The 13,191-nt window shown below is 38.0% G+C and overlaps 1 protein-coding gene across 6 annotated transcripts in view; it reads left to right on the forward strand.

Moving 5' to 3' along the window:
• pacs2 (phosphofurin acidic cluster sorting protein 2) overlaps nt 1-12,701 on the forward strand; it is a 68,944-nt gene extending 56,243 nt beyond the window's left edge. For 4 of the 6 annotated variants that reach the window (XM_007561869.2, XM_016676253.1, XM_007561874.2 and 1 more), the window contains 11 exons: nt 270-376; nt 480-634; nt 714-824; nt 1,951-2,059; nt 3,561-3,593; nt 6,626-6,668; nt 6,790-6,832; nt 7,838-7,973; nt 8,065-8,288; nt 8,446-8,559; nt 9,511-12,701. In XM_007561869.2, coding sequence (XP_007561931.1) covers nt 270-376; nt 480-634; nt 714-824; nt 1,951-2,059; nt 3,561-3,593; nt 6,626-6,668; nt 6,790-6,832; nt 7,838-7,973; nt 8,065-8,288; nt 8,446-8,559; nt 9,511-9,629 — 1,194 coding nt within the window. In that variant the 3' untranslated portion in view covers nt 9,630-12,701. The remainder of the gene's footprint in view (nt 1-269; nt 377-479; nt 635-713; nt 825-1,950; nt 2,060-3,560; nt 3,594-6,625; nt 6,669-6,789; nt 6,833-7,837; nt 7,974-8,064; nt 8,289-8,445; nt 8,560-9,510) is intronic. The other 2 variants (XM_016676252.1, XM_007561871.2) reach the window with 2 other exon arrangements.
• The last annotated feature ends 490 nt before the right edge of the window (nt 12,702-13,191 follow it).

Consider the following 13,191-nt stretch of genomic DNA (forward strand, 5'->3'; position numbering starts at 1 on the left):
AGTCCATTTATTTATTTGTTTTTTTAAAAAAAAAAAAAAAGAAACATTTAAAGTCAAGTCAGCACTGTTTTTCTCTCTCGACCGATTCTGAACCTCAGATATCGATATCGGAAGTGAAAAATGTAGATCGGTGCATCGCTAATTTTAAGCTGCACATTATTTACGGTGCACGTTTAAAATATTGTTGTGTTGCTACACATTCATGAAGACAAAACACTGTTCAGCTCCATCTGCTCACTAGTGAACTCTTGTTCCTCCTCTCCTGTCAGTATCTGTCGGATTTGCTGCAGAACCACCATCTGCCCGTGGTCTGCACATGCACCATGGCCGACATCCAAGCTGCTTTCAACACCATTGTCTCTCGCATCCAAAGATTGTAAGTCTGACCCTCTTTTTGACCCCGTTAGGACAAAAAAAGCCAAAAAAAACGTACGTGGCTTTGCAAAATCAAAACCGCCGTGTTTGTTCTGCTCCTGTAGCTGCAACTGTAACTCCCAGACGCCTATTCCCATAAAGATTGCAGTGGCCGGAGCGCAGCACTACCTTAGCGCGGTTCTGAGGCTCTTTGTGGACCACCTCTCCCACAAGACCCCGGACTGGCTCGGCTACATGAGGTTCCTCATCATCCCCTTAGGTCAGAGGTCGACTCAGAGTCGGTGTCGGAGCGCGGCCGCCCTCGCACATTTACTTTAAAAGCCTCCGCTGTTCCTCAGGTGCGCATCCCGTCTCCAAGTACCTCGGCACGATCGATCATCGCTACAACAGTTTGTTCCAAGACGCCGCCTGGAGGGATCTCTTCCACAAGACGGAGGCTCCCGTGATCGGTGGGCTGTTGATTACGAACAACACTTGGGCTTTGGTCATTTTTCCTCAAATTAAATTTTTAGCTTTTAGAGTCGCATCAGATTATATGTTTAATATTCCACGACACTTAGATGTTTTCCACATATTATGGTTTAATCAGAAACTTCAGTGCATTTGACTGGGCTCTTATGTGACCAACAGAAACAAGCTCATAAATGTGAAGTCCTAAGGAAAATACATAAAGATTTTAACAAATACAAATCTGAAACGTGTAATGTAGATTTATATTCTGTGTTCTGATGCAAGTAAAAATCAACTGTCTTCAAAAGTCTTATAGTTAGAATTATTTTTGTGAGAAATGCCCGTTTCATTTTCTATCAAGAACCAATTTCTTGGTTGAATGACGATAATTTAAAATCTAAGTGGCTTTGAATAATTGGGCTTAACTCTACAACGCTTTGGTTTGTCACCAAAAGCATATCCAAGTGTTAGAATGGCCCAGTCAAAGTCCAGACCTAAGTCCAGCTGAGAGCCTTGGCAGCATTGACTATGTTTTCATAAATTTTAAGGAACTACTGATTTAAACAAGCTCTTATTTCTTGCTGACAAGTTTCTTGTAAGTTAGTTATGTCTTATTTCAATGTATTTACACTAAAAACTCAACAAAAATATATTTGGTAAGTTTTTATGATTTTTTTAGTTCAGGTGATCCAACTTAAATAAATTGGTCACAAGGAATCAGATTAAGTTTATCCAAGTCAATTTATTAAGTTATTAAGGTAAATTAACCTAAGTAACGCAAGTTTGACAAACTTCATTGAGTTACTGTTGAGCAATTACTGCAATTTTTTTTTAAAAGTTGGAGCTGCATTCTCTTTTTTTCCAGTGAATTTTACAAACTTGTTTAAAAGATAATTCTGCAAAGTATTAAGGTCTAATTAATACTGAAAACAAATTATCCTTTTTGTCGGTCCGTCACTTAAAAGCCACATAAAATAAGTGGAAGTTTGTGGTTTTGCTCGTAAAAACAAAATGAAAACATTCACAGACTTTGAATAACTCTGCAAAGCATGTTTTTGTTTTTTTTCCTTTTGGGGTTGTGGGGTGAAGGGTTGCGTTCAGGTACTAATCACCATCCATGTGCAGTTCAGGAGAGCCCTGACGTGGTGTCAAGGGTCACGCAGTACATGGAGGGAGCGAACGGAGCCCACCAGCTCCCCATCGCCGAGGCCATGCTCACTTACAAGCAGAAAAGGTTTGTTTTTGTTTCTGTTTCCCCTCAGGATTTCAGCCTCGTTTCATTTAAGAGTCTACCTTCACGGAATATTATCTGTAATTGCACAGACGGCTGATTTTGTCTTTGGGAGCTAAGAAAAGGTTTTAAAAAGCCCACTAATGTTTTAAGTATTTCCTCTAACAAATGGTTTTAATGTAGAACTCATTCTGTTTTCAAAAGGGGGAATGCAGTGGACAAAAAAAAAAAAAAAACATTAACAGCAGTGGTTATCCTGTCAAAACATATATTTTTATACCAGATGGAAAAATCCTGCTGGTAGATAAAACTTAACAGTTAAATTGACCAAAATGTACTTTTTTACAAATAATAGTAATAGTAATAATAAAAAAAATTAATGGCTTACCATTCAAACTGCCCTTTGGAAACAAAATGAAGTAAATGTCTCACTACTGGTATGGGGCTTGCAGACAGTCCTTTGCAAAAGTATCGATGCACCTTGAACTGTTTTGCATTTTTACAACTTATAGCCACAAAATCTAGTACTTTTTGGGGGGATTTTATGTGATAGACCAACACTAAGCATTATTGTGAAATAAGGGGACATTTTTAGCTACCGTATTTTTCCTATTATAAACTGCTATTTTCTTCCCCACGCTTTGAACCATGTGGATTGTAGCCCGGTGCGGCTTTTCTGTGGATTTTTCTTCAACCACCAGAGGGCTCCGGAGCAGGAAGTGAATCATTGGAAGTCAAACTTGGAAATCAACGAAGAAAGTGCTAATTTTCATTTAGAACAAGCACATGCTAGCAGCAGGAACGACGGAGAAATGCTTTCAAACTCAAACCCCCTCATCATGGAAACGAAGAAGTTCACATGATGCAGATTTTACATTGAAGGTTATCAATCTGGTAGTACAGGAGGGAAATGGAGCCGCTGCATGTAAGCTCGGAGTGAACGAATCCATGGTTTGGCATTGTGAATAATCAAAAGCGGCGGAGATTCCAGCGGCTTATAGCCTGGTGCGGCTTATATACCTTTGTTTCCAGTTTTTAAAAAAAACCTTTGTAGATGCGGCTTATAGTGAGGTGCGCTCTATAGTCCAGAAAATACGGTATTAAATAAGAACCTAAAAAGTGTGGCAAGTGTAATCAGCCCGGCCTGAGTAAATACTTTCTAATACTTACTGGAAGTTTTATGCTGGTTCATCTTTACCATGTCCTCTTGGGACGTTTTTTTCTTTTTTTTTTCTTTTGAAAAAAAAACAGAAAAAAAAGTTCAAGCTTTGACTGGACCACACACACCGTTGTGCTGGTCTAACACTTAAAATTCGAGAAAGATGCCATAAAGATTGTAGTTGAAACAAAAAAAAATGCAAAGCACTTTAAGGAGTGTGAATACTTTCTGAAGACACTGTTGGCAAGCAGTATTCTGTGTGAGCATCTGTGTCTTATCCATCAAAGTGTGCGTGTGAATAACATCTGTTTTGCTGTATGTTTTCTTTTTGTTTTGTTTTCAAAGGAAAAAGAGCTTTCATTTTGATTTTGCCGTAAGGTATTGTGGTCGATTGAGTTTGTTTCTTGCATCGACTGGTGATTCATGTGCTTTCTGTGTGCCTGTCATTTCCCTTCGACCCATGTCTGCCTCTGCTGGAGCTTGCCGCCTTCACAGCTGCCTGAAAAGTGGCTTTAGTTGAGATTCGACTCTGAAGTAAATTCACGTAACCCTTCAAGCTGAAACAGTTGTACATCCGAGTTTAGACGGTGGTTTTTGCAGATTGTTGCACTGTAAAAACGGCTGGGTTTGGTGCGCTTAAATAAAATAGATGGAACAATGTGGATGGAAAATTATTTAAATACTGAGCAACATCTTAAGAAATCAGTTAGGAAGTTAGACTTGGTACAAATAGGTTTCCCAAATGGACGATGATTTTTTATTGCTTACAAAGTGGCTGAAGAACACTAAAGCCGGAGTTTGCTAGCGGCCCTAACAAAGTCCAAGAAAATGCCTACTGCATAAATAGTTGTGATGCGCTATGAGAGGCACCAGAACCAAGTGGATGTACAAACAAATCTGTAAATGAGAATCATGAGTTTTGAGCAACAAGGAGGTTTGTGCTGATAAGGTGGCAGGAGACCAAACTGTGTCCCTTTCATTCTTCCACTCATGACTGTGGTTCTACTTCTAAGGTCCATGCATAATTTTAATCAATGAAACAATAAAAGAAGCACAAAACATATATATATATATATATTTTTTTTTTTCATTAGAAAATCTCATTTTTTTGTCATTTAGAAATGAATCAAATTTTCTGATTATATGTACAATTCTGTATTTATCTTCTCTGGGGGATTTATTCTCTACTAATTAACTAATCGATCTCTCACAAATCAGCCAGATACATACAGTTCATCTTCCAAATGAAAATATCTTAGATCAGAGCTGCATGAAATAAATCAAATATTTATTTGATTTATGTTTAATAAATGATTTGTGCTTATTTCTACAGTTTCTGTTTAATTCTACTGAAAATAAATACTTTTGATGCATGGACCTTCTGGCTGTCTATGTCTGTCTGTTAATTGTCCATTTAAATGTAGGAAAACATGGACATTGCCAGCAAAAGTTTTTATGTGTTGATGCTTCATTCAGTCATGTAATTATGGATTTTGAAGCAGCATGTCTAGCTAAGTACTCAAATCAATAGCCCTCCTATAGTGAGATATTATTTTTCTGGCTATAAAACAATATTGCCGTATTTTTCAAATCATCTACACAAGGCGATAGCGTAATAATTCTCTTGAAATAGTGCGTCAGCTTTTTAGCCTGGTGTGACATCTGAGTGGCCAACATCTTTTTGAAAAGCTGTAAAAATACTGTCCTGTTTTTCTATTTTTCCCCTTATTTGTATTGGTATTTAATAACTATAATGAAAGAAGACATAGGAACAGAATATTTTCTTTCTTTTCTAGCCTTCCTGTTGTTCATTTGTTGTTTCTGCCCAGACTCGGAGGTGACGTGACGTCGCTGTGTAAGGCAGCAAAGATAGCAGTTAGCATAGCTAGCATTACTAAAACAGCCAGAAACCGTTTGCTGTAGAAACTTCAGCTTTCCTGTTATCTGCTGAAAGTTTTGCTCGTTTTGTATGGACTGAGTTAAAGTTAGCCACCACGCCAACATGATAATCATAGCCTTTAAGCTCACTATAGCTTTTTAGCTAAATTTGACTTGAAGCTAAATTAATATTGCTTTTTGTTGAAGATACTCAACATGCTAGCATAAGCCAACATGTTAATGATAGCATTTTAGCTATCTAGAGACATACCCTATTAAATTCAGTTTATCTTTCTGTATTTTTTAACAAATCAAAAACAATAAAAGTAGCTCAATTTGAATCTTCAATTAGCAACAGCGTCCATCTGAATAGTGAATCACTCTATTTATGTTCTTTGAGGTAATTGGTTGAAAATAATAAACTGATTTAACAGAAGAAAATACCCACATTTGTTCCTTTCTGAATAACAAAATGAGAGGAAAGCTCAAACTTTAGACAAATAATAGTTTAATCCACCTGCATGAGTAACTTTAAGCCATTGAACATACAAGAAGTCGTTCACTCCATCATGAAGAGCCACGCAAAGCGAGATGGGACTTCATCTCTCTTATATCAGGCAGCCATCTTGCTTGTGTTTCTCTGGCTGCTCTGAAGCTGACTGCAGTAGAAATGTGTTGGATAAAATCCCTCTGTCACAGTCTTAAAACCCCTTCTCTATCTCCTTATCTCTCTCTCCCTCTCTTTCTCTCTCTATCCCTCCTCACGCCTGCCTCTGTAGTCTCTCTGTTTCTTCCCTGGGGGGGCGATGGCAGGTCTCTTCAAGGCAAGAGCAGCAACCTTACGCATCATCAAACCACTTCACATTCAGAAAACGCAAAAGCTACAATTCAGCTGCGCTTCATCCTGCTATTTTTCCGGCCGTTGCCAGGAAAATAGCTCTTTACGTAGCGTGGTTATGCACTGCCGCCTACAGGCAGTGCATGGACCCAGACAGGTTTTTGGATTTAGGTTGGTGCTCTTCCTTCTTCCCCCTTGCGATGCTTTATGTCCACCTTATGAACTTGCTGCCTCCCGAATGCCTACCTGACCGGGTTTAGGGTAACCTTTTCCGTCCCGGCCGTGAGATTCTATCGCTTTACTTTGTGCCACAAACTGGCCGGAGGCTTGCATGTTCTTTCGCTCTCTGCCCGTCCTGCTACAGTTAGCTTTGCTGTTTTATTTTCAACTTAAATCTGTAGTAAAGTAAGAAAAAAATGGCAGCATGCACACCTGGGCTTTGCATTCCACATAATCTCTGCAATGTTAGTTACAGTAGTTTCAGATATCAATCATTTGGTATTGGTATAAAAGTCAGCATTCACATGTTACCAATCGCTAGATGTTAATGCTGACCAGTATAGATGCAGCTTCTCTTAATTGGAATCTTTTGTAGTAAATTAATTTCCACAGCCAAGTTTTAGTTGCAGATTTTCTCTCTTCATCATCAGACCGAATGTTTTTCCTTCTACTAATTATTAACTCTCTTCACCAGCCCTACTGAGGATTCCTGTCAGAAGTTCATCCCATTTATTGGGGTAAGTAGGAAAGCCGTGCTCTGGCTTTCTTTGTCTGGATTTGTCCAGTGGGAAGTTGAATTTATTGCCTTGTAAAGTTACCTGTAGGCTGAATACCTCCTGTTCCTCCATTGTTGTTTAGATGGTGAAAGTTGGCATTGTGGAGCAAACATCTGCAGCATCAGGCAAGTGCTTGTTACGACATTTAAAGCAGTGTCTTTTGCACAGGCTGCATAATAAACCTACAAACAGACAAATGGAAAATGTTTATCAGCTTTATCTAAACTCTGTTAGGGCCATATTTTAACCACATGTATGATTTAGGCCAGTGCTGTCCATTGTTTGGCCCCCAGCTTTATTCTGCACCCAAATCACACAGCGACTTTCACTTAGAAGCAGATTTTGCTGTTCCCAGATCAACTTTTAATGAATTAAGTAATACAGAAAGTTTTTCCAAATCCTGGTCTACTAAATAATTTTTTAAAGAGGTAGTATTATGGAAAATTTACTTTTTCTAGATTTACATCATGACATAATGTAAATCAAAAACATACCTGGAGTGTTGCGTTGATTCTTTCATGCATGTTTGAGAAATCCTTTAATCTCCATGGCAACCATTCAGCCGAGCAAAACGCCAGGATGGACCTAGCTCCGCCTTCGAGGACGAAGCTCCTGCAGCTTCTGAGCTTCTGCTTCACCCAGCAACTCTCCACCTCTCGGCTCCTTCAGACTAGCCAGCAGCAATTAGCAAACACCTGGTGGAGCTGAGCGTCTGCTGAGCTCATTATAGGAGCTACTTCTCAGTGCAACGCTGGTAAAAACGTAGCTAAAGGGTTAATAGAGGAGCCATGTTGTAATGACGTCTTGAAGGTGAATTTTAAGAGACAGAGGCCCAATTTGAAGGTGTTAAATTAGGAAGCAAAATTTCTTTTAAGTTCTATTTGATATATATTTATATGGCATTTTTATAACAATTGAAAACAACACAGTTACTTGATTGTGCTATAAAATGACACTATGTGCCTGGAAAATAGATAAAACTGCCCCTTTGAGGTTGTAAAACGTTACACTTTCAGAACCGCTAAAAGCCATTTTAACGAGATGACGGGGAAAAATAGTGCCAAAGTAATAAAATCCCAAATTAAGTAAGTTGTCCAACTGTGCGTTTTAACAGCAGCTTTCCTTTTCAGGAGACTCTGATGACGCAGCACCTCTGAGCTCGTCTCTGCTCTCCTCCACGCCTCCTCAAGTGTCCCCCGCTTTTAAAGAGGCTTCGCCGACACCGCCGCCTTCTCCCTCCATCAACACCAGCTTCTGTGCTCTCAGGTTTAGAATTAATTGAGAAATCTCGCAGTGTCTGCTTTTATAAAAAAAATAAAAAAAAAAGCTGGTTGACATAAAGTTGCCTGTCTCTCAGCACTTCCAGCAGCCAGGCGGAGCTGATGGGCCTTCAGGTGGATTACTGGGTGGCTCCGACGGAGAGGAAGAAAGACATGGAGAAGCGGGACTCCTCCTCCAAAAACACTTTGAAGTGCAATTTCCGCTCGCTGCAGGTCAGCCGGCTTCCACCAGGGGGCGCAGAGCCAAGCCCCCAGCCCACCATGTCTATGACTGTTGTGACCAAGGAGAAAAATAAGAAGGGTGTGTCTCTTATTGCTTTTTTCATTATTTTAATAAAACAATGCTTAAAATCAGGTCTTTTACTTCAAATGTTATGTTTTAAGCCTTGCAGAAAGCAGGCTGACTCTGAATGCCTCTGTTCCTAACAATGTGGATGTCTGCTGTCGCCTTCTCGCAGTCATGTTTCTGCAGAAGAAGAGCAAAGACAAGGAGGTCGAGTCGAAGAGTCAAGTGATCGAAGGCATCAGTCGCCTCATCTGCGCTGCCAAGCACCAGCAAACCATGCTGAGAGGTCAGATTATCTGCTGTTGCTTTTGCTTTTCTCTTTATTATTACTTAGAAATTGTGGAGTACTCATTACTTTTAAAGATTTTGAACATACTTAGAAAGTCCAGAGAATACAAGATCAGGAGTTTCTAGTTTATTTGCTTTAGATCAACGTTATTAGATAATTTTTCTTCTTTTGCTCTTGTCTTTGGTTTATTTTGTTTGTATTTCCTGTTTAATTCACGTAAAGCACTTTGAATTGCCTTGTTGCTGAAAATGTGCAATATTAATAAAATTACCTTACCTTTTATTTTTAAAATTGTTTTTAAGGAAGAGCTTGTTAAATCATACAACAAAGTGACAAATAAATGAATAAAATCACTGTTAAAATGATTTTATTTGGCCCTTGAACACAAATCCAGAATCATTAAAAAACAGAAACTAACTGATGGCCCAAATGTGGAAATTGTCTTTTTTTTTTTTTGTTTGTTTAGTTTTTGTTTTTTAAGCTCTTTTTATGACTTTTATGGTACAGATTTCATAAGGATTTTGTTTGTTGTTGAGCAAGTAAAACTGATTTTAAAAAAAATCACAGTAAGTATTTTTTTTATTTAATGAATTTCAAGTTCAAAGTCAAAAATAATTAATTGATCCCAAAGGGAAATTAAATATTCGACAATAAAATATTGTGACGAGCCAGTAGGTTAAATTTTCCAGTGTCCAGTAGAGTAGATAAGATTCTTGTTGTAAACTATTAAAAACAGTTTTTATGTCATTAAATAATTGCATTTCAAGGTGTAACTATGTTACTTACTCAAAACTAACAAGATACTTTCTGTGTTGTTTCTAGGAAGTCTTTATGAACACCATACAGAGAGAACTAGATTGTTTTTCACTCTAGAGCAAATTGAAAAACTAAACTAAAACACAGCCCAGAATACGTTTCTTCATGGCTGGTTTTGTGTTTTCTCCACAGTGCTGATTGATGGAGTCGAGTGGAACGATGTCAAGTTTTTCCAGCTAGCAGCTCAGTGGTCCTCACATGTCAAACACTTCCCCGTCGGGATTTTTGGGCACACTAAGGGCCCGTACTAGCAGCACCTTGAAAAGAGACTGAAACAAGGAGGACAGCCCCGTTGACCCCTGTGCCAAGATTTTAACCCCCTGCCACCTTCATTTTACTCTGCTGTCTTAAGTTAAACTGCCGCTCTCCACTGTTGCATTTGTCCGATTATTTAATATTCCGTTTTGTTTTTTTTATTTATGCAAAGCTGCCAGGTGAAAATGACTTTACCCTGCTTAAAAAGCTGCTGATGTTTTGTAGACCTTTGAGAAAGTAATCTTCATAAAAGGCTTTTAACCTTTAACATGTTGAGTGAGTCATCAGGTAGGACCTGTTTTATTTTTCTTTTTTGCTGTTGTTTTATTTAATGTTTGTATTTTTTTAAGGTTTGTATTAAACCAGCAAAATTATTATAGTACATAAAACACATACACACACAAAAACACAAGAGAAGCTGCCATGGAATGAGATGCTCTTACTTTCAATTCAGGTTTTTTGCCCAGGTTTTCTTTGCCGAGAAGTAAAAAAAGAAAAAAGATAACTAGCTTGAGTAGCCTGATGTTGGTGTAAAGTCAGGTAATTGAGCTGTCATTAAGAGATTTTCTTTCACTCCATACAAACTTCTGTATTTTGTATTTCTACCTCTAAAAATGAACTCAAAGTATGTCAAGTGTTAGGAACAAAAATAAATTAAAACAAACATTGGAATTCGTTAACATTCAAAAGGTAATGAACAAATAAGAGGCTTCAAGTGCCTGCCAGAAGCCTCCCAGCCACCAGGGGGCAGCAAATACTCAAAGAATGAGCCTGAAACAATTCCTAAGGTCCCATACAACTTTTTGCCAGCTCTGGAATGATATTATTGGCAGCAAATTAGCTTAGCATAGCATAAAGAAATCCCAAACTGGCAAATTTTAAAAATTCGCTTTATAAAGTTCTGAAGTTTAACTTTATGTGTTGTATCTTAACAGCTGTATTACTAAGCTAATAGCCACTGACTACAAAAACACGGCTACGGAAAGAAACATCCTTCCACCATATTAGACTCGCATGACCCAGAAATATGAAGTTTTGATGTAATTGGTAAAATTGGAAGAATCCTACTTTTTGGTGGCATAAATTCTCATCTAACTGAACCTGGGTGTACGTTCAAAAAGGTCTGACTATTCCTTTGAGTTTTCCTTGTAAATGGGAATTAGTTGTAGAATGGCCAATCTTTACCTCTAAGCTGTTTAATCCTCCTTCAAGGGAAAGTTAAGATTTTTTGTAATAAAGTTCTGGAAAGTTATCAGTCATATACCAGTTAGTTTGTAGAAAAGAAAATACATTTGCAGGACATAAATGCTAGCGAACTAGCTAGGTAACCAGACGAGCCCCCTGTTTTAGCTGATTTCGTCCATTTAAACAACTCGTACTACGTTATAAAGTACTGCGCTTTATTAGGGAATTTTAAAATTACATTAGCGAAAACTACCAGCTTTATGAATCTGTTAGTGTATTTAATATTAGTCTAACAAGTTCAGTTTTGTTTGTTTTTAAATGGGACTATGCAGATCAGTGAACATCTACATGTACATACATGAGATTATTACCAAGTGCATAAATTCCCTCTTTAGTCACAAACATTTTCTCTTTTTTTTTTCTGTTGGTTGTAGGTTCTCCATTTTAAGATGTAATATTCATTATTGTCAGTCACTTGCATTTTAGTTTTAATCTCAGCACAGGACATGTTTTAATACATGTATGGCCCTGCGTGCTTTTTTTAAAAACTGTAATCTGGTTTTTAATCTAATCTTTAGCATATTCCTTCTTCCTCATTGAGTGACTTTTGGGCTCACTTTCACAGTTTGTTTTTCTCGTTCTGCTCCACATTTTTCCACAAGTAGCCTCGCTGATTTCTTCAAATATTTCAGTAATGACCCAGCAGCGTGTTTGAAGAACACCTTTAAAAGCACATCCACAAGTAACCTATCCGAAGCTTAAAAAGCGGCGACTTCATCACTTAAGCTCTTTCAAGTTATTTAAAGGTGTAGGTAGTAAACTTAATGCAAGTAAGTTTCTAGTTTTACCAGTGGAGTTGTATGCTTTACATTTTCAGTTTGAGTTGTTTGAAATAACTAAAATCAGCCAAAACAGGGCATGCATTCACAAAACTTCACTTTCAAAAAAATCTGAACTATCCCTTTAAGACCAGCACTCCTTCGCACTGCGTAGCTTTTTGCTGAAAGCAAAGACTTTGTTTTTAGGGGTTTTCTGCGGCCAACGCGAGTCTGTTCGTCACAGCTCTCAGCCTGTGTGCTCTGCTACTTTCTAACGTTAGAGGTGAATGTATCAAAAGGTTACCTTACTGTAAAGCACTTTTAAACGTTTGTGTAATTTAGATTAGCGTAAAATCACTCCCCCTCCCCCCACCTCCTCCCAGGGAACCTGCAGGTAAACAACCGGCTGGCTGCTGCGAGCCACCAGAGCTGAACAGCAGCACAAACGAGTGGCGTCGTCGTTTATATGCAAAGCTAGCCAAGCCGCTGTATCCCATCTCTGCTGTGTACTATTAACACATTAATATGCTCGGTGCGGGGCCTAAATGGAGTATCGTAGAGTTTAGTTCAAATATTCTAAGTTTAGAGCAGATTGTGTACGTAGTGAATGTCTGAAGCTTCTCTTCGAGTTTAGCTGCGCGCCCAACACACTTTTTGCCTCCAAATTGTTACTGACTAGAAGTTTGATCATAGCCCTCGTCATTTGTTTAATAAGTGCCTAAATTGCATAATTTGACAAATCAGTATAAGTAACAATCCCTGCCTACTATGGTGCTGATGAGTCTGGGCCCAAGAGAACTTAAATAAAGTCCAACACAAACGAATAGTTACGTCTGTTCACGTGTGCGATGCTAAATCGCTTTCTAGCCACTTGGCTCGAAGTAAAATAAACCCCTAATGTTGAGAAAACCTTTGTTGTTTTTTTCTTTTTCTTCTTCTTATCTGTGTAAATATATTTTTATTTTAAGTGTTGTCTCAGAGAAAGCTTCTCAAGACTGAAAGTTGCTTAAAGACTACCACTGTAATCCCAAAAATTGGGAATAATAAAACTACTATACACACTAAGATTGACTTCTTGTTTCCTTTGTTTCTGTTTTATGCTCAGGGGATTTTATGTAATTCGTCTGCCCATGTAGCCATTATCTAAGCAAGTAAGGTCGCAGGGGTTTTATGTAATAATTTTTTTTTTTTTAAAGTGATAAAATAAGCAGTGTACTACACTATATTTTGAAAAGCAGAAGCTGACAAAATCTGACTCCTGACTCTAAGGACCTCAATAAAGTGTTACAGCCAAAAATATCAATGGGATTTTATGTGATAGATCAACAGAAGTTTGTGTTTAAAATCCTTTAAAAAATGTTTTAAGAACATTTGTACCTAGACTTATTTTACTCCAACCTTCAGAAATCACCTAATTGGTAATTGGTCCACAGTGAGTAATTTAATCACCAGTTAGGAATTTAATCTCAGGAACAAGGAGTTGATGGGAAGACAATTACAGATGAAGTTTTATCAAGATATATTATGGTGATTATGTACCATTGTGATAATAATA

The sequence above is a fragment of the Poecilia formosa genome, unplaced genomic scaffold (genome assembly GCF_000485575.1).
Source record: "Poecilia formosa unplaced genomic scaffold, Poecilia_formosa-5.1.2 Scaffold131, whole genome shotgun sequence".
Classification (NCBI taxonomy): Eukaryota; Metazoa; Chordata; class Actinopteri; order Cyprinodontiformes; family Poeciliidae; genus Poecilia; species Poecilia formosa.